General features: G+C 35.8%; 1 protein-coding gene across 2 annotated transcripts in view; it reads left to right on the top strand.

The window, feature by feature from the left end:
* The window catches only part of ezrb (ezrin b), a 29,313-nt gene extending 6,828 nt beyond the window's left edge, over window positions 1–22,485 (top strand). For both annotated transcript variants that reach the window (XM_048208434.1, XM_048208435.1), the window contains exons 3-14: window positions 774–857; window positions 5,312–5,407; window positions 7,456–7,730; window positions 7,864–7,947; window positions 9,507–9,653; window positions 12,097–12,193; window positions 13,468–13,631; window positions 14,412–14,542; window positions 16,248–16,408; window positions 16,501–16,593; window positions 17,802–18,044; window positions 20,241–22,485. In XM_048208434.1, the coding sequence (XP_048064391.1) occupies window positions 774–857; window positions 5,312–5,407; window positions 7,456–7,730; window positions 7,864–7,947; window positions 9,507–9,653; window positions 12,097–12,193; window positions 13,468–13,631; window positions 14,412–14,542; window positions 16,248–16,408; window positions 16,501–16,593; window positions 17,802–18,044; window positions 20,241–20,405 (1,740 nt within the window). In that variant the 3' untranslated portion in view covers window positions 20,406–22,485. The remainder of the gene's footprint in view (window positions 1–773; window positions 858–5,311; window positions 5,408–7,455; window positions 7,731–7,863; window positions 7,948–9,506; window positions 9,654–12,096; window positions 12,194–13,467; window positions 13,632–14,411; window positions 14,543–16,247; window positions 16,409–16,500; window positions 16,594–17,801; window positions 18,045–20,240) is intronic.
* Window positions 22,486–22,496: the final 11 nt, after the last annotated feature.

Here is a 22,496-nt window from a genome sequence, read left to right as displayed (position 1 = left end):
CCATCATTTTTAACAGGTTTCATGGTAATCACATGGAAATGAATCACCGAATCAGATGTGCGTTTTATAATCGTGCTTAGATGGGTCATTTCAACAATGGTAATTGTTGTCTGTTAGAAAATTCTCTTAGACGGCCATTTTCTTTCCCTGTATGAGAACTACATTTAATACTTTCCTCTAGATGTGATATTTTTTTTTTTTTTTTTTTTTTTTTTTTTTTTTTTTTTGGCTCTGACAAATGAATCCTTGTTCCTTGATTCTGTGAGTCTGTTCATTGTGAGGAAACGCCTCTGTTTCGTGTTTCTTGGGAAATTGCTTAAAAATGACGCTTTGTTGTCCCATAAAACGGTGCAAATTTGATTGTAGAGCAGCTTCAGCCTTTTTCTTGTTGACATAGTCCTGTCAAACATTAACTATAGAATAGAATGGCATTTCCCCTTTTCAAATAGTGGCTGAGGCACATTGTTCTGCGCAGCCACTCCTGCAGTTTTCCCAGTTTTCTTTCCAGCCATGTCTGTTTGAAGAATCACAGTTGGGGTCATCTGCTTTCTACAGACTCGAGTTATCTATATATCAATCATTACTATCTTCATCAATGGGACCAATTATTATGATTTTTGTCAACATGGTCATGATGGTCTCATCATCAGATGGAAAATTGTTGTAACCATCTTGTAGTAGTAGATGACCATTTTCATCAACTGTTTCTGTATTTAAAAACACAGATGTCAACATTAGTTGCTAATGAAATTTCTCCTTTTTTCTCTCTTTAGGTAAATGTTCGCGTCACTTCGATGGACGCCGAGCTGGAGTTCGCCGTTCAACCCAGCACAACTGGCAAGCAGCTATTTGACCAGGTCTGCAACAGCTACACAAGACATAACTGCATTATAAATACTACAATATAATATATATTTTCTGCCATTATATTTATTATAATGTGAAAATAAAGAAAATGAGGGATTCACTGAAATATAATTCACTGAAAAAAAAAAAATACTGAAATTCAATGAAATATATCACAAGCCACTTTAATAGGTACACCTTGCTAGTAGCGGGTTGGACCCGATTTTGCCCACAGAACTGCCTTAATTCTGTGTGGCATAGATTCAGCAAGGTGCTGGAAACATTCCCAGATTCTCAGATTTTGCCTAATATTGACATGATGGCATCACACAGTTGCTTGAGATTTGTCGGATGTACATCCATGAATAGAATCTCCCATTCCACCACATCATAAGTGTGCTCTATTGGATTGAGATCTGGTGATATTGGAGGCAATTTCAGTACGGTGAACTCACGGTCATGTTTGAGATGATTTGAGCTTTGTGACATGGCACATTATCCTACTGGTATCTAGAGTCTACTGGTACACTGTGGTCATAAAGGGATGAACATGGTCAGCAACAATACTCAAAGGCAGACTGTGGCATTTAAATGATGCTCAATTGGTACTAAGGGGAAAATCCCAGTACATCAGCAGTTTCTGAAATACTCAGACCAGCCCGTCTGGCACCAACAACCATGCCACGTTCAAAGTCACTTAAATCAACTTTATTTTCCCAATTCTGATGCTCAGTTTGAACTCAGCAGAACGTCTTGACCATAGGTACGTTCCATTTGACAGGGTTCCTACACATTGTTTCACTGCTTCCTACTCCCTGAGCACAGGATATCTATGTATAATAGTAACAAAATTTGAGTACTCAAACACATACATAGCTCAAATGCAGAGCCATTGAAAAACTCCTCCAACAGATCTACGCCATCGTTCATTCTGACTGGTGATGCTGTGCGCAATGACAGTTGGGTGATTTTTTTTTTTTTTTTTTTTTTTTTTTTTTTTTTTTTTCTTCATTTCTGTCAACTTCTTTATTGAAGTGATGTATCTATGTTCTCTTACTCCCTGTGCCATTCGCAGTGCCCTTCAAACTGAACATGTTCGCTCCCTTCGGATTGTAATCTCACTGTAAGATGACTTCCAATTCCGGTTGGAACTCATTTCATGAGATGCATAGAGTTGCTGCCATGTGATTGGCTGATTAGATATTTGCGTTAACGAGCTATTGAACAGGTGTACCTAATGAAGTGTCCGATGAGTGTAAATCAAAAATATAAAACGCATTTACATTTGTTTTCATAGTCAAATATGATCGCAGTGCTCAACTTAAAATGATTAACTGCCCTGGAGGTAGTGTGCATGTGAAATGATCCAAATTTCAACCTATTTTATGTAAACATTGGCTGGTGAGAATATTTTTATTTACAGTTAATGAGATATGCACCCCCGCTCTGATGTGTGATGAGATTCATGCAGAAAAATCCAAACTCGATTGCAAATTTTGTTTACCTTTGCTTTTTCTAATCGGGCCTCAAGGGCGTCCTAACACTTTTTTTTTTTTTTTTTTTAATATATTGAGCACAAGCCCCAGTAAAGTTGTACTGCTAAATCCTTATCTGACAACAAATATTACCTTATACTGGGCTCAGAAACATTATCGCTGACAGTACCACAGTAAACGTCATAAACGTACAGTTGACTTTATTGTATTAATGTAATGTAATGAATTAATTGTCTGAACTATTCAATTTATAACATGAACGGATAGTAGTTTTTTCCAGCAAATATTTGGTTGCAATCAGTAAGTGGAATATGAAAAAGATACCATTTGATTTGACTCATTTCTGACAAGTTCAGGTTGTGTAACAGACAATGTATACCGGATATCTGCAATCCATCAGTTTAATCCCTCAGTGACAGCTTCTTATTCTCTTCCCACAATTCTTCGATCTTAAAAAACATTCATGACCTTTCAGCTGAAACAGAGAGGAAAAGGTCTGTAAACAGTTATTCAGAGAAATGTTAAAAGGTAAATCAAGAATACAAATGAAAAATTTACATTTGTTTTCATAGTCAAATACTTGTTGCTTAAACAAAAAGGAGTGCATTGGTAGTACATGGGTTAATAACAAAAATAACTTGGCTCAGGTTTGAATCCAATCTTAAATTAGATTATTTGATTATAAAGCAACATTCATTTTTAATATTAAAAAATTAACTTTTAAAATAATGTTTTGTAATTTTACAACCAGTTAAGGACATCACAGGACACACTCTGACTTCACTGGGCAACTGTCTGTCAGTAGCTCCAATGCCTATGACCTAATTTAATTACCGGCTTGGTGACATGGGATAATCCCCTGCAAATAGAAGGTCCCACACACCACAACCTCACAGCAAGGCCTTTTTTTCTTTAAAAGAGCATATCCCTCGAATCATGACTCATTGACCATTACGCTGATGTGCTCATTGACTGCCACGACTGTGGAAACAGTGAATAAGGGCCATCCCTCTCTGAGCACACTCTAGTTTTCCCATGTGGAACAGAACCCACAGCTGAAACAGTCTCCACTTCAGAGTAAGTGCTCTTAAAGAGGCAGTCATGAACTGCGGCACCCGGCATAGATGAGATTTTCTCACTGAAGCCTCTGGGAGGCCAGCTGTCCATGCTGGCAGGCTGAGTTAATTCCCTGCAGAATCATGGAACTCTAAAGTACAAAGCATTAAACAAAACTATGCACAATTTTATTATCAAATATATCTTAGCAGGTTGTTGCTTTAAATAAAGCCTTTCCTTATCTAGATTTTCTTATAAAGACTTTTCTTATCTATCAGTCTAATCTAGCGTCAATCTTAAAAATTGGTGCCATGACCCAGGTCTGGATGTGTTTTTTTATTTATTTATTTATTTTTTATAGCATGTATATTTCTTAAAGCAGGTTATTGCTAGTTTTATGTAATCAATAAATAAATGATTAAATGTATTCTAGAATATTTATTTATTTATTTTTTTTACTAAGGTTAAATCCACTTTCTCGAATAGCTTTGACACTGAGCTTAGAGATGCATAGAACCTGTTGAGCTGGTTTACAGCATTTCTGTTTGTCCTTGTCACCAGATTGGATCTGTTTTTCTGGGATTTGGTATGATTGTGAATGGTTACAAAAAGCAATACAAAGTCTGATTGGTTAAAGGAAAAACTATTGTTGAAATGCTTTGATCAAACTCAGATGTGTAAAACATTTGTCTTGAGTTGGTTTCTGTTTCCATTCTCTACCATAATGTGTCCCCCATAAGTGAAGTTCTCTTCAGCTACATTCCCACAGAAGAATAAATGCTAAACACAGTTTGTGTACACATACACTTCAGTTGATTACTAGACCGACCAGCATTATTTATTTATTTTTGACCAAGAATTTGACTCTTAATTTTTCTAGGCTTTCAGATATATTTTGAAAGCGAGTTTGGTTGTGTACTTTATAAACAGAATCATACTAGGCAACTAATTTGTCGGTCATGTCATTGGCATGTGTATGTGCATATTCTTTGTGGGTAATTCTTTGGTGTCAATCACCATTACGCTTGAGACTCAGATCTGAGAGATTGAAACCTATTAGTAAATATGTACCTAACACTTCCTGTAGTCGTATATTTTCAGATGGTACATTTTCTGTTAATTGCGTTTTGTTTTTTTGTTATATGTACTAAATGTGTGACACGTGTACTAGATCAGTATATTTTATTTAATTTATACATTATTATTCATAGTATAACACAAAGAGGACAGGAGGACCATGGATCAGTATATTAGCTAACTATTAACTTGTGGCTGTAGAGAGCTCAAGTTAAGAGAATGAGGTGTTGATAAAGTTTACCTGTTGACTTTTATTTCTGTTAAATTAGTTATATTCCATGTCTAAAATTTTAACATTGTGTCAGTGTTGCATGCTCTGGAGGTGTAGATCTGGGTGATGGTCACTCCATGAGGGTGCAGCATTTGCCAAAAACTGTTATAAATACCATTGTGCTCAAAGCCTCTGGGAAATTGTGTACGTGCATATAGATCGTTTGAAATCTAAAGTTTTGCCTTCAGGGCCTCTGGTGATTTATCACACCCACACCTGCAAAAGCTAGAGTGCGGATGAGATAATGAACTATTTGGTGATGGGAAGAAGGCAAAAATCGTATATTCAGTATTTATTGTGGCACATCTTTAAATTTGTTCTGTTTTCAATTAAATTCAAGTCTGTGCTCTGTTGTATTTCAAAGCACCAAATATATAACAGTCATTAAAGGGATAGTTCACCCATAAATGATAATTCTGTCACAGGTTTAGAACAACTTGAGGGTGAGTAAATGATGACGAATTAATTTTTGGGTGAACTATCCCTTTAAGCTGCCAGCAACAGCTTAATAATTCATTCATCTATTTATTGTGTGCTAAAAGGTGTCCTTTTTTTTTCTTGACAGGTGGTGAAGACCATCGGGTTACGTGAAATATGGTACTTCGGACTACAGTATATGGACAGCAAAGGGTACCTTACATGGCTGAAACTTGATAAAAAGGTAATTGTACATTTAACGTTTGATTAGCAACACCATGCAATTCTGTTTTTCTCTACAGAATGTGTTTTAATAAACCTTAGTCCAAGTTTTTTGCTTTCATCCTCGTAAAATCAATATGGCGTTTGTCCTGACTACAGTCTATTACTTGAGTATGTAATCTCTGTTTTCATTTGAAATATTTGTAGACGTATCCTTATGCATACGTTCCCACTCCACATACATGCCTTTAACCTGTTTGACTGTGACCGTCAGTAGGTTAAACATTTGAATGATGTGTTTCCTCGTTGCTGTCTTTGTGCAGTTTATGCAATATACTTCGAAGGAAAGCGGAATTCTTTGTACATAAAAATTAATGACTTTTTGTGAAACTGATTTAATTTTTTTTTTTGTATATACTTTTGTTTTAGTGTTGTCAAACATACCGGTACTACCAGTATCAGTAGCTACTAAAATAAATAAATAAATAAAATTCATCACCTGCAATGATTAACAGTGTTAACCAACCGACAAGACAAAATGGCTCAATTTTTGCTCTGGTACAAAAAATTGGTACAGAGAACTGCAAAATTTTACTGGTATTGTACAGTCTTCTGAAATTTTGCTACCAATTGGACAACCCTATTCTGGATTATGTGCTCATGTTTCAGTCCACTAATTTTTATTAATTATTAGAATAAGTATTAGGTTTGTTTCAAAATGTACATATGAGCGATGGCCTGCTTTTGTGAAAACTTGCAGTAACAGACCTGCGTCTCTACAGATAATGGTCCTTTAATATTTTCCTTTTAATAATAGAAATTGTATCAGTAGACAACTATTATGATCTTTATCGTCATGAAATGTAATCCGAGTTACTAATTGAAATCTAGTTCTGAAGAGAAGGACGCACTGACATCCACATAGTAATTAATATACAAAAAGATCAAAAACTGAACCCAATAGCCAATGTGGAGCTATAAACTACCTATATCATCTGTATTCGGTCAGATTTACTCAATACCAGCTGTTTTTGACTTGGTAAAATGGCCAACAAAATAAATATGCACCACTAATGTGTGCAGTGTGAAACTTTAGACCAGTACAATTAACAATTATGAAAATAGAACTTAAATTGTACCTAAAAATGTGATTTCAAATTTTTAAGTTACTCTGATTTTACTAGATAACTATGACCAGAAATATACAGTGTCCTAGAAGGACTGTTATTCTAATGTGAAATATTTAAGCAAATACAGGTCATAACTGAGGTTTTAACCCACCATAAATCAGAAGCAGTAAACAAAAAAGGGAGATTTTCAGAAGAAACTTGTTTGGCTTCATTCCTCTTATAAACACCTCACAGATCAGAGCTTGAAAGGACAAGAGAGAGAGAGAGCGAGAGAGAGCAAGCAAGCACTTGTTTAACCCTAAAACAAAAGAGAAGCTTTAAGGGCTCCCTGCAGTTTTCCTTCTGCGTAAAAGCTGTATTGAAAATGAATTTAAAAAGCCATAAATATTTCCTTTTGTAATTTTGCATTGATACTGTAATAAACATGTGTAATAAAATTGGTAACACTTTACAGTAAGGTCCCATCAGTTAATTCAACTGAAATTAACTACGAATGAGCAGCAATTTGTCTTTGTTAACATTAGTTAATAAACATACAGCTGTTCATTGTAATTCATGTTAGCTCAGAACAGGTCCATTAAATGAACGGATGCATTTTGTAAAATTTTAATAATGTATTAGTTAATGTTGAACAAAAAATAACATTAACAAATCATTTAGAGTTGTTTTTTTTTTTTTTTTTTTTTTTTTTCATTGTTCATCGTAACTAAGGTAGTTAACTAATTACAGTGAAATATTACAATAGTAATATTTATTATGTATATGTGCATGTATATATAAACCCGTGTATAGCACTCTTGGCACTCAGGCTGCTTGGTCAGTCAGATTAAAGGACCAAAACTAACTGGTGTATAGATAAACGGTTAGCCATTTAAAGGAGTGGATGATACATTCATGCTTTCATGATAGTCAACATATGAAATCAACACATTTCTTGCAGGTCTCCTCTCAGGATGTAAAGAAGGAGAACCCCATTCAGTTTAGGTTCCGGGCTAAGTTCTTCCCAGAAGATGTGGCAGATGAATTGATCCAGGATATCACTCAAAAGCTGTTCTTCATGCAAGTAAAAGACGGCATTCTGAGTGACGAAATCTACTGTCCTCCAGAGACTGCGGTGCTTCTGGCCTCCTATTCAGTGCAGGCTAAATTTGGTGATTTCAACAAGGAAGTTCACAGGCCTGGATACCTGACGTCAGATCGTCTCCTTCCCCAACGGTGAGACACGGAGGCTTTGCTTAGCTGGGGCATGTCCTCCTGGAAATACATAATATGAATTCTGCCATCAACACTTGGCTCTGGATAATGGATAAAGGTTTATCATTGTCCTTTTCAACATTGTGTCCTGCAGGGTTCTAGACCAGCACAAGTTGTCACGGGAACAGTGGGAGGAGAGGATTCAAGTGTGGCACGAGGAACATCGTGGAATGCTCAGGTTAGTTGACATCCTTTCAAAAGCAATTAATGGCCCCTTTATTATGACATCTTCATCTTATCTGACAATTGCACATGCAGTTTTGCATGTAATTGTGTGTTTTTTGAGCAGATTATACGGTAAGGGATCTCCGCGCATGGGCTTTTCAGTGCCTAGAGTACAAGGTGGACAGTGTAGTGCTAAAAGTAGATTTTAAAATATCAGTAGATTGTGGAATGAGAAACTAATACATCAGTCAATTGGACAGTCAGGCGTATTAATTGACTTGCTTGATAAATCATTCTATTGGCCCAGGTGGTTTGACGATATAAAGTATGCCATGCAGTGATAGATGTCAGTTGGTATAGATTGTGTTTTGGCATTTATACTGCAAGATGTCTGTGGCACAATTTCAAAAATTCCAGTGTGAATATGTTAACGGTGCAATCTGTCAGTGTAGACAGCTGCAAACTTGGAATAACTGTAGGTAGTTAATGGTTGCTAATGGTTGGATAACTTTCCATATTAACATTCATTTCATAACATTCATAATTCAAATGATGTGCATTTTAAATGATTAGCAACTAATTTTATTTTTTGGTTATGAGTTCCATATAAAAAAGTAAATGCTCATCAGGATTGTTTTAGAATTATTTATATAATATTATATTATTTAGTAAAATTTTTAATAAAAATATTAAATTAAGTTTTTGTTTCAATTTTAGGTTTAGTTACTAAGTATTTATTTTCTGTTTAGCTTTTAATTTTTATTTAATTTTTACTTTTGGTAGTTTTAGTACGTCTTATTTCAGTTTATTTCAGTTAGTTTCTAACATTTCTATTTTCAATTTGTTTTTCATGTAATATTTAAATTTTTTTTTTTTTTTTTTTTTAATCTCTTTCAATTACTGAATGATTTTTAATAGTTTAAGGGTCCATTTACTTGATGTTTTTCAACTGCAAACTGAAAACTTTGTATGCGTTCTGGCCATTTACACGAAAACAGTGTTTTGGGGGCCTGAAAATGCAAACTTTTGAAATCGGGTTTTTGAAAATGATATCGTTATAGTCTCCATGTAAACTACAAAAATGAGAGAAAACTGTGATGTCATGCGCATGAGTATTACATGTTCAGTCTATAAGCGCGTAGTGTTTCTTTACAAATTGACGTCGCCAACTACTGGCCTGGTAGCAGAATACACCGATTTTAATTGTTTTGGCGGATCACTGTGAACGGGGATTTTGACAATGTTGTCGTCTGTACTCGAAAAACGCAAAGTAAAAATGTTTCCAATTTTAGTACATTGTTGTCCTGTAAACATATCTTGGTTAACAGTAACACCACCAAATGATATGAAAATAAATATCTTTCATTTTCAAAGCATTTAATACTCTGGATTATATGATTTTGAAGCATTGTCATAAGGTTATGTAATATATAAAATATTATGTAATGTGTAAAACCTAGTTACTGTTACCATGTTATAGCACATACTGTTCTAAAAAATGTTTGGTCATATCACCAGCTAGCATACAATCCGAAACTGATCATTTTGTTGTCCTGTTTTATTTATCCCTAGAGAGGACGCAATGCTCGAGTATTTGAAAATTGCTCAGGATCTGGAAATGTATGGTGTGAACTACTTTGACATCAAGAACAAGAAGGGAACAGAGCTGTGGCTGGGTGTGGATGCCCTGGGCCTAAATATCTATGAGAAAGACGACAAGTGAGTTCTGCCTTTCCCTACATTCATTTGACATAATTCATATCTGAAGTGTCATTTCAACTACACTTCATGTATCACTTCATGTGCTAGTACCAGGGTAAAATAATGGTATCAGAGAGTAGTACTGTACATACTACGAGTACTGTGGTATACCTAGCTAGCAATACCACGTCAATCATCCCCCTTTAATTTACACCAGTTTGTGAAATCCAAGCTATTGAGGAGTGACTATTTTTGGTGATTTAGTTTGGTTTGAGGACATGATTCCTAGAACTCGATGCTCTTCTTTTAAGTAACATCTATTTTATTTCCGTTGTTTCCATAAACAGAGATCTCTCTGTGTGTGTACATAAGTGCAGTGGCAACTAATGGCTTTTTCCCCACAATGCCCTCTATTTTAACCATAGCAACAAAGACTGGTTTTTCAAGCTGTGCAGTCCTTGAAAACGTTGGGGAAGGATTGTGTGTGACTGAGAGAAGGCTTTGCGAGCGCACACATGTAAAGATAAGAAACTGTGTTGCACAACGACCTGCGAAATAGTTCACATTCATCGGATCTTTGCTTGTGTTTGTACGGTGTATGTGGTGTTGTGTTAGCTGTGCTCTTTTTCAGCTGAGTGGGACTTTGCTTCACATTTGTTTCAAATGAACTGTCTTAGAACTGCCAACATGTCAGTCTCCAAAAGCATGTGGTCATAGTTCAACATCGAATTCTATGATTTGAAATTAGAGCTGCGTGATTCTGGATAAATTGTTCTTTCATGATTCTGAACAGACAACTACATCAAATAAAATATTTTACTAAAGGTTCTGACAAAATGTTAATTTAATTAATCTGAATTAATCATTTTAAAAAATGAATTACTACTGGATTAATCAGCATTTTTGAACGAATATATTTAGTGAATGATTCAATGACAAATAAATTTAAGTCACTTTTTTTTTTTTTTTAAATCTTACCACACATGTTTGAATGGTATCATTGTTTCCACAAAATGCTAAGCAGCACAACTGTTTTCAACATTGATGATGATGATGATGATGATGATGATGATGATGATGATGATGATGATGATGATGATGATATTATTATATTATTATAAGTTTCTTGAGAGGCAAATCATCATATTAGAATGATTTCTAAAGTATTGTATGATACTAAAGATTGAAGTAATAAAAGACTGGAGTAAAAATACAGCTTAACCATCACAGGAACAAATTACATTTTAAAATATTTTAAATTCTAATAATATTTCACAATATTACTGTTTGACAAAATAAATAATTGAGACTGAGACTGAGCTTTGGTGAGCAAAAGAGACTTCTTTAAAAGACTTTGACAGGTACTGTATATACTATTATAATAGTATTTTTAGTATATTATTTAAAAAATATATAATATTGTAATATTTTATGTATTTATTTACTTATCTAAAAATATAGCATTTTCCTTAAATGGTAGAATAACCTGTTAAAAATACTGCATGTCTTCTGTCCACAAGAGTAAAAAATAAGCAGGCACATTTTCTTTAGCAGCTCTATTCCACCTAGACCAAGTCAGCATGACAATCGCTCTGGAAATCTATTCCCACTAGAGCCAATCAAAGCTAAGCATGAGATAGATACTGTAACAGACCAAATGTATGGCCATAGCACTATAAGACCAAAAAATGAGGGCCTCTTGAAATGCTTTAAATACTATTGAAAATTATTTTAAGTTTTAATATCAAATAAATGTTTAATGAAAATTAAATATGACATTCAAGAATCTAGGTTCATTTTCTGCACTCTTCTTTCCATTCCCCCAAAATTCCTTAAAATGTACAATAAAGTACCAAAATAATTATGGATACAAATTTAAAATCGTGTTAGATTTAAATGTACTCTCTATCAAAAAGGTATTTAATAAATTACAGAAAGTCCTAAAAATAAAAAAAGTTATGAGTTATCTCTCGTACCATATTTATTAACATCATTTATTTTAACCTTTTGTTTTAGAGAAGGTTTGTTGTGTGTCATATGAGGTGGGCCACAGTATATTTGTGTTCTCTTAGCTATGCATAGAAACAATGTGACATGCACGATGGAAGGCGTGGTTGTAACGACACTCCCATGAGCTCCACAAAGAGATCACGCAGCACACTCCTCACTGCAATGATGTCATTCGCTCACGCTAATCGCAGGCCCTTCCTTGTCTTGACATTCCTTGAGTATCTCAGTGGTGGACCGTCATGCCTGTGGTACAACATTCTCACTGCATTACAAACTGATCTCAGTTCTAATATTCTTCTTTTTTTTTTGCTCAATCAGCGAGATCTGATGGTTGTCGTCCACCTTTCATGTTTCATTCACCATATGATGTGTTTTTTTTTTTTTGTTTTTTTTTTGCATGTCTGTATGTTTGGAATGAAAACATCTCATGATTTCATCATTGTCTTTACAGACTCACACCAAAAATTGGATTCCCCTGGAGCGAAATAAGAAACATTTCCTTCAATGATAAGAAGTTTGTCATCAAGCCTATAGATAAAAAAGCTCCAGTAAGTGAAACTATGATTGTGACACGAGCCGCCTTCATACTTCACAGAAACTGAAAAACTGCTTTGACGAGAATAAAACTTGTTTTATTATACTCTAAAAGACAAAGATTTTATGACACACCAATATTACAATGTCTAAGATTAAGTTTGGGATACAAAGTTTAATTTAAATGAAGTTTTAGGATTAAAAAAATAATTAAAGAACCATTATTGTGATGAAAATGAGTAAGAAATATTTCGGATTCTGCACCATTTGTAGGTCACTAATTGTATATTTGTATATTTGAAAAATTGAGCATTGTGAACTTTGTACAAAAGGCTGTTAAAGCACGAGATGCTCTTTAAAACATTCGCAAATCCTGCTAGATAACAATGATCTTCAGGTTTTCATAAAAAGTGGAAATACACAGAAAAAAACAATCATGTAGAAACAACTTTCACTCAGAAATTGCTTGTAAATTTTACAATTAATTACAAAGAAATGGCAAGTAACATTCATTTTAAATGTGAAATCTTGAAAGAGTAAAATTAGTATTTTCTTGTAAAGTGTACTCCAATAATCTTGTTTTTTACAACTTCAAAAAGTTTTTTACAGTGTACTTAGACATATGGAGATTTAGCTACATTTTTATCTAGTCAACTTTTCATCACTGTATCTCAATGAATATAAAATGAATATTAGATGAAAAACTTAACTTAAAATAATAATATATAATATATATTATAAAAATAGTAAACACACACCACATAAGTATATTTACAAACTTTTATATTAGATGCGATCAGTTTGATAGCATTAATAAAAATTGTAGTTTTCTAAAATTAAAAGTATAATAATATAAAAATAAAAGCTAATTATGAATAATTAGTATAATACTGTGTAAATAATTCTAAAATAATACTGCAATGTGACACTCAAAAATATTGAAAGATGACTATGGCTTTATTTTGACACACAAACAGCAAATCACTGTAACTCGTGCAGTTTCACAGTAAAGACTCATTAGTTTTAGCAGTGCTGTTTTAGCTGATAAACGCCAACAGTCAGTCTCCTCTGACAGGCGGACCTCCCTAGAGTGTTATCTCTGAGCGGCAGAGCCCGTCTGTCTGTGGCTGCTCAGAACAACAGCTTTCTGTACGTCTTACATTTACATTATCACAGGACTTTATTATACAAATACACAGACTTTTCAGTGTGATCAAAGACCAATAAATTGGATGATTCATAAACCCCTGCTTCTATATATCTCATTTCTTTCTTCTTATCCTGGCAGGATTTTGTGTTCTACGCCCCACGTTTGCGCATTAATAAGCGTATCCTACAGCTGTGCATGGGGAACCATGAGCTTTACATGCGCCGCAGGAAGCCGGACACCATCGAGGTGCAGCAGATGAAAGCACAGGCTCGAGAGGAGAAACAACAGAAACAGATGGAGAGGTGAGGATGAATCACCATAGCGATGTGAGGAGTGATGTTGTCTCATCAGCAGATGCTGCAGGATATAATACAGACCATATTCTACAATATGTGTAGCATCTTATTTCATATTAGAATTTCATAACTAGAAACTGTGGATTGGGCAAGCCTGGTGTTTGTTTTTGTTTGGTTTTTTTTGTTTGTTTTTTGCTTTGTTGGTTTGCTTTTGTTTTGTTTGATTTGAAACTGGATTAGCAAAGCCAGATTTTGTTTTGCTTTTGTTTTGTTTGATTTGATTTGAAACTGGATTAGCAAAGCCAGATTTTGTTTTGCTTTTGTTTTCTTTTTTTCTTTTACTTTTGTTTGGTTTTGATTTTTGTTTTGTATTTCTTTTTAAAAGTCTTTTAAAAGACAAGTTTAAAGGCTGTATTAGTGGTTGCTAAGGTGTTCTATGTGGTTGGTTGCTAGGTGGTTTCTAAGGGGTTTGCATTGGTCGCTAGAGATTTGCTATGTGGTACCTTGGGTCTTTTAAAAGGTTGCTAGTTTCTAGGTTTGCAATTAAATATATTATATGGTACTGGTTTATCCATCTCAAATAAGCATCAAATAGCAATGTCCAACTGAGGATTTGAATTATTAACATCAGACTATGAGCAAGGAAAATTGAGTTTTGTATTATATGATCACTTTAATATATCTTCCTTGGCAGGTCGGTCTGAGAGATGACTTTTGTTTGTGGGTACAGAGCGGTGTCCTGAGCAAACGTAACTGTCTCTCTCTTTGGTTGTATCTTATCTGCAGAGCTCAGCTGGAGAGTGAGAAGAAGAGACGAGAGGCCATCGAGAGGGAGAAAGAGCAGATGGAGAAGGAGAAACAGGAGCTGATGATGCGACTCTACCAGTTTGAGGAGAAGACCAAAAAAGCAGAGAAAGGTAAGACACCAGGGTCCAGCATGTTTTGTTTTTAATTGGAGTAATATCATGTAAAATTATATTTTGCTTAATGTTTTCAAGTATATCATGACTGCATTCACATAAGTAAATAAAACAATCAACATGTGAATAGTTTTGAATGTGTGAAAAATGTCAAGCTTTATATATGTACTTTTTAAAGAAAATAATTTTTAACTGTCTAGGTTTAGTTTTATGAAACGGCACAATATGGATTAATAATAAAAACAAATCTAACAATTTTTGCAATGATTGGTTTAGTTGTGCTAGTTGTGTGTCTAGTTTTGTGGCTCCGTATGGAAAATGTGACTCATTGGAGACATCAAGCCAGATACAGTCACTTTGGTCTTTTCAGTTTATGTAACCATTAAGCTTGTTATTCTATAAAGAGGAGACATTATACTTTGATCATCAGTGTGTTCGAGCTGACAATACCATTGACTGGCAATACAAACACAAGGTGGTGTCGTGCTGCACCTGTTACTCAGTTTTTGCTGTTCGCATGTCATGTTTCTTTTGTGTTTGCCACAAAGCCTTTCGTTCTGATATTCAGTTTGAGACTAGATTATTAAGCTAGTAATTTTTCATTCAGAACGTTTTCGTTTTAGATTAAGTAATGTTCCTGAATCGTGTGGCCATACATGTTAAAACAGTCAGCCAGCTTTGACTATACAAAGTCCAACAAAGCTTTCTGAATGATCTCAATTTATGGGCTCTATCACAAAATGACATCACTTGTGCCTTTTCTGCAGACATCACTCAGCTTAAATGACATTTCTTTACTTCAAAACCCATGTGACTTTCTTATGTGGATCACAAAAGTCCAAGCTGTTCTACGTGCAATGAATGTGAATGGTGACTACAGCTGTCAAGCAAGAATTCAGTGAATAATAATTTAAATTTCAGTCTTTTCCTATTATATGGCTTCAGATACAGAAATAGTGCATGAGTTATGAGTATTTATTTTATGGTGCTTCAGTGAGCCATTTTGAAGCTTGACAACCCCTTGTTCCCTTTCACTTTCATTGTGTGGAAAAAAGCAGCATGAACATTTACTAAACTTCTCCGTTGGTGTTCCATTAAATAAAGGTCATACAGTGACATGAGGGTGAGTAAATGATGACAGATTTTTCATTTTTGGGTGACTAAAGTAGACTAAAGGGAATACTAAAGCATAATTTTGGGGGTAGTCATGACTTAATGGTTAGAGAGTCAGACTTGTAACCCCAAGGTTGCATGTTCGATTCCCAATACTGGCAGGGAAAAAAAAGTAGGTGGAGGAGTGAATGAACAGCTCTCACTTCCACCCTCAGTACCCACAACTGAAGTGTCCTTGAGCAAGACACCTAACCCCCAATCGCTCCCCAGGTGCTCCGGGTGCGTGTCCATCATTTGCTGTGTGTATGTTCACGACCCACTGCTCCTAATGTGTGTGCACTAACTTGGATGGGTTAAATGCATAGGACAAATTCTGAGTATGGGTTCTCATACTTGACACAGTTGGCAGTTACGTCACTTTGGTTCATAACGTGGTCACCACTATTTAGTGTTGAATCAGCAAACCATTCATTAGCATCACAGATGTGTAACCATGATAGCATCACCACCTTCCATAGTGAGGCCCAGACACATATTTAGGATGTATTGATGGTTGCACTTTAAATGAAATCTGGATGTGTGTTTTCAGACCTGCAGGAGCAGATGCAGAGGGCCATGCAGCTGGAGCAAGAACGCAGACTGGCAGAGGAGGAGGCAGCCAGATTGGAGGCAGAGAGGCAGGCAGCCCTGCTCGCTAAGGAGGAACTGGCCCGTCAAGCCCAGGACCAGCTGAAGAGTCAGGAACAGCTGGTGAGAACTTAAAACCGTTTCTCAGAAAAATGATTTTGCCGTCAAGAGTTGTTTATTTTCCATTAACAATCCTCCCCATTCATCTCTCTCAGGCCGCTGAGCTAGCAGAACATACTGCTCGTATTGCACTCCTGGAGGAAGCCAAAAGACGCAAGGAGGAGGAGGCTGTGACATGGCAGCACAGAGTAAGAGCATTAAGACATGAACCATATGGGAATAGTGAAATAACCTCAAGATCTTTGTCACTTTTTTCACCCCTGATGAGTTTGCATTCCTGCAAAGGTGTACAACAGTGGTTCCCAAACGTTTTAGCTTGGAGTACCCCCTGAAGGAATTACCATCCTTTTGCGTACCCCCTCTCTTCAACTTGGACTGCAGTCACACCTTTACCATTAAGGGACAATATTGGCCCCCTAAATTGATTTTCCAGTGCATATTTTTACCTTTAAGAATATAACTTTATAAAATAAATGTTTATATAAATATGTTCAATAGAGAAATATGCAATGATGGTAAAAACTAAGTGAAACTTTTAAATATTAAACTAAAACAGCCAGTAGGTGGCAGCAAGTCACTGTTTTATGAGTGAGTCATCGAGTCATTCATTCAGTAACGAAGCAAGTGGCTGTGAATGAATCATTGAATCATTGACTCTTACGATTCGTTCAAAGTCGCAGAATTGTTCGCGAAACACATGACATGAGTGTTGTAGTTCTACTGTGGTTTTCGTTAGAACTATTATTTCATTGCAAAATAGAGTAAATACTGACAGTACTGTGTTTAAAATGTACGTTTTGTTTTTTGACCTGTTGTATAATAAAGTCACGTTTGCAGTCATGTGGATATTTGGGAACAATTGCATTCTTGCTCGTTATCATCATTAAATACAAGAACTCACACAAGGTATGTTTTTGTATCGGAGAAAGTTTGAGTCTTAAATCGAAATTAATCCACTATCTGTGTCTGTATTTGTTCTTCATGCGAGTAAGTGCTAAATGCCCACTTTTACAAAGGTGCATTGTCAAGAACGTCCGTAATTTAGCATGATTTAAGGCAGCATGCTGCACGCAATGCATGCTGCTTGTGTGGATACAGTCATTTTTGACTGCAAATGATGAGGTAATTTGATTAAATATATAACATTTTGGCAGTTAGAAATACATGCTCGATTTTAACATTATTTTAAAGTGAAATTAAATGAACTACTCAGCATTTTGTTTGCATACCCCCTTTTGTCACCTCACATTACCCCCAGGGGTACGCGTACCCCAGTTTGGGAACCACTGGTATACAATAACTGTCTGTATATCTATATACTTGTGGCATTCTTGAGTTCTTCAGTAATTGGATTGGTGGACTTTGAGTCTGAACTTTGTGGTGTTGATTCTTCAAGGCGCAAGAGGCCCAGGATGACCTGGTGAAGACCCGCGAGGAGCTTCACAGTGTGATGACAGCACCACCTCTCCCTCCACCTCCACCCGCCTACGAACCTGATGAGAATGAGTTGGAAGATGGGGAGGAGAGCAACAGTAGCTACAGTGCAGACCTGCAGACAGGAGTATTCCATGACCATCGCAATGAAGAACAGCGACTCACTGAGGCCGAGAAGAATGAACGAGTTCAGAAACAGCTGTTGGTAAGTAAAACGTTGCAGGAATATTGAACTGATTAGAGCCTAGGGCAGGTGTAGCCAATCATGCTCCTTGAAGACCACCTTTCTGTAGACTTTAGTTCCAAACCTGCTCCAACACTCCTGCTATTTTCAAGTAATCCTGAACACCTTGATTACTTGATTACTTTTCTGTAACGTCTCATAAGAATTTATTGGTCCTGGACCAGGGGTACTCAACCAGCTCCAGGTAATCTTGAAGACCTTGATTAGATTGTTCAGGTGTATTTGATTAGGGTTGGACCTAAACTCAGTAGGACATTGGGTCTCCTGGAACAGGGTTGAATGTCTCCTATACAACAAATCCTATACAACATTGCTATCGATTTGTCATTGCTCACGGTTACTCAATCTGACTCACTTTCCTGCAGTCCCTGAACCAACTTATCAAGATCTTTTGTATTTAATTAAATACAATTGTATGTAATTAAATATTAGATGTATTGAAGCAGGGTTGGAACTAATATGTAGGAATAGCTCCTTTCTCCCTGCAAGAACTAATTCCTGTTTCACAAACTGTTTGAGTAAATACTCCCACATAAGGAATTACAGGTCCTCTTCACCATTTTGAGAAACTGTTTTAGTTTGTATTCCAGAATTGGTTCTCTCAAATGGCCTTCCTTTGCTGTCAACTGGCAGTCTCCATTGCCTTTCAGATTCCCATGTAAATAGCATAAAACCAACAAAATATTTAAGGAGTAAAAGTGCGGTCCCGATCCCGTCATCCTCCATCATTGTAGTTGTTGCGCACAGAAACAATGTTAAACTAAAAAAAAAAAAACGTACAAGATTGTCACCACGGGGTTCCCATTGTAGGGTTGCGAATGCAAGAGAACAAAGTCTCTACAAATGTGTAGGTCCTCTTCAGGGCTAGACGTCATCTTGGGGAGCACAGGAACTACATCGAAATGTACAGGAGGACCATTTTTATAGCGGCTTTTGGGGGAACTAAATTAGCTCCTACTTCAGAGTAGGGTCTAACCCAGAACAATAGGAACTACCAGTGACCTAAGTGTACGTTGATTGGCCCGAACGCATGCCATACAAAACACCGGCACCCGTCATTTTTAAATACAAAGTTTACCTGTACTTACTCCACAAACTAATATGAACATGGAAAGCAAAGATAGATGGACCAACGTCAAAGTCCAGGCACTTCTCGACTTTCAACAGCTGTAGGATGGAGGACGCTGTGATCAATGTTGAATGCCGCACTTAAATGACATTGTTGTTGGCCGGCTTATGTCACTTCAGAGTTCCTACTGGCGGTGTGAATGCAACCAGGAAAATGGCCCTAGGGGAAATTTAGTTCTCAGTTATAACAACTAGCCACCAGGGCGGTCCCCTGAGTTCCTATAACTCCCTGCCACGAAAGCCCCTCATGAGAAGGAATGATTAACCCTGCCCTAAAACAACAAAATCTACCAGTAAATTACTTCTGATTTTAAGAGAAAGTTAGGATTAGGTTTAGGGTTGGATAGACTTAGAGATATACTTGGTTGATAGGAATGTCTAGCACCAGGGATGTCAACAAACATGTCCTTTTAGTTCATCAGGTTGTCTCATATGATTACTGTAGTACAGCCAACAGATCTTTGTTGGTCCTGGACAACATTCTTATCAACCAATCAGATTTTGTAAATAGGATTTGGCTTAGGTTTTAGGCTGGGGTTGAGGCTTGTCTTTTAAACCTATAATATCCCTCTGCCTTTAAGTGTAGTTAATGGTTGGGTTTAGGAATAGTCAATGGGATTTTGCCAAGTAGGTCATAGTCCTGAAGTAACATACTTTATTGGTCCTAAAACAACATTAATATCAAACAATCTAAACCTTCTCCACCAAACTCCAACCATAACCTGTTCCTAACTTAAATTAGAAGGAAACTAGTTCAATAAGAATGTTATCAACTAAATGTCTTTTTGTTATGCAAGGATTTAGGGCCTGACATTGTTGTTAGGTCTGAACAACAATGTTGTTCCAGGTTGTTAATCCAAAAACATGTCCTACTTGGTAAAATCACATTAACTGGATAGGTTTAGGTCTGTTTGTTTGACAGGAAGTCCTACTAGACAAAATCACATAAGATGGTTTCAGAACTGATTGTACTCTTAAGTCATAGATCAAAAAAGCATCACAAAACTTCTGACATTATCCTCTTTACAGGCTCTGACCTCAGAGTTGGCCCACGCTCGCGACGACACCAAGAAGACTCAGAACGACCTGCTGCACACAGAGAACGTACGTGCCGGCCGAGACAAATACAAAACTCTCCGGCAGATCCGGCAGGGCAATACTAAACAGAGAATTGATGAGTTTGAGGCCTTATAAAATATCTGGACCGGGAAACTTTGGGAAGGAGGGAAAGGAGGAGTCTCAAAGCCCTTGTCTGTTTTCTTTCTATCCCTACATCTGAGTGGTCAAAGCAAGAGGCACAACCTGTGTACAAAACCACAACCGAGTGCGCACTCGTACATGCACATGCACACAGTAATGCAACGGATTTGATTAGTATGATACGAACACTGGTTCAATATGCTCTCAAAACGAAATTATTTTAAAACAAAAAAAGGCTTTTTGTCATAACATTTATATACATAAACTCAAATATGATGTTTGCCCCTTAATGGTGTACATCAAATTTCGTAGCAGCACTTTACAGTAAGGTTCTATACTGTAACATTACTTGCAGTACGTATCATGAACAAACAATGAACACTTTTTACAGCATTTATTAATGTCTGTTAATTTGTTCATTCTTGATTAGTAATGCTTTAGTGAACTAGTGATAAACAACTTGTAATATTAATGTATATATAGCAATTAACATTAGCCAAGATCAATAAATTTGTACAAGTATTGTTCAGTTAATTGTGCTAACGTTAAAGTATACAGCCTTACTGTAAAATGTCACCAATTTCACAAATGCACACCACTGACTGAAATAAATCCTTTTGCCATAAAAAACATAAAGCTAAATAATATGTAAACGCACGTGCCAACAATGCATCCCCTTTTGTTAATTACATGTTATTAACTCAATAATCTGGCCAAATTATAATTGTAACTAGTTTGGGGTTGTACTCATTTCTTTGTTTTTGTTTTGTTTTCTTGTTAATGATCCACTCAGCACAGGGCTTGGCAGTATGATAATAATTTTATGTATTGTCTGATATTAAAACTCTTTCATTCATGTTGAATATGTCTTTTGCCAGAATATTTGTTATAGTGTTTATTTATTCTGTCTTTGGGTTATTTAAGGCTTTTGGGTAGATGTACTTTTGCTTCTTTTCTAATGACAATGCAGATTCATTTGTTTATTGATACTGTACTGACCCAAATGATTGAATCCACATGCTCAAATCTTTAATACCGATTAGATTACTTATTTGAAAAGGATTCATATGTAAGTTCAGATGCATGTTGTAAAATCATTAGAATTTCTGCATTAGATACAAACTGATTTATTTTATTTTTATTTTTTTTGTTATGGTTTTCAATTGAATTAGTTACTGAATGTTTATTTCCATGGCAGTGGGATGAAGGAAGATTTGTTTTTAGAAAGTTTAATAAGCTTTTGTAATCTCAGCTCACTGTAAGTAACTGAATGGATTTTGATAAGTGTTGTGTTGGTGGTTCTGAGAGTGGAGAATTTCTCACTGACTTACTAGCAGCTCTTTATATTTTAATTAAAACTTAGCTTAAAAATAGCACTAATCAAGTAGTGTTAAGACACCTTTTACTCTGCTGGAGGGACAAAGTGTAAAATATTCACACAAGAACAGAGTTTGACATTCAGCATTTTGAGTAATATACAAATGGGCAAACATGACAGTTTAGTACATTGTTTCTGATGCCTGTAACCATGCAGTGCCACTTTCATAAATATAGGAAAGTATTTTTGTTGTTGCATCTTTTTTTTTTCTTGCCATGTGGCAAGTTTGTAAGTCTTAAATGTATTTGTTTCCTCCAAATGATGCTGATTATTACTGACAGTCACTGTTAATTCATTAATTGAGTTTCCATCATCAAAATCAGCTGGTTTAATCACTTCACAGCAATTTGAGCGCTTGCGTTTTAAATATTATTTTGATATCATCCTTACAGATAAGCTTTTCACATTACTGACCAGTGGCAGGGCATAACACTGATTTTAAACCTGGGTTATGAAGCTGAATTATGGTACCGACGGCATACAAGTTACTAACCCAGGCTATGAACTAGTTGACCCTTGGTTAACAATATGAAGTGTGAAAAGCCTATATGTGTATAATAGAAATGAGTTGTTATTATTGTATACAGCAGTAGTAATATTATAAATTCAAGTATCATTGAGCTTCTCAAGTGGATTTATTTATTTTCCCCTAAAAGGTGTTTGTTATATTAGAAATAAAGATTTATAATGAACGGATCTGAGTGTCT

The sequence above is a fragment of the Megalobrama amblycephala genome, linkage group LG11 (assembly GCF_018812025.1).
Source record: "Megalobrama amblycephala isolate DHTTF-2021 linkage group LG11, ASM1881202v1, whole genome shotgun sequence".
NCBI classification, from domain to species: Eukaryota; Metazoa; Chordata; class Actinopteri; order Cypriniformes; family Xenocyprididae; genus Megalobrama; species Megalobrama amblycephala.
Note: the sequence above shows the minus strand (reverse complement) of the source record. Positions and strands in the feature narration are given on the sequence as shown.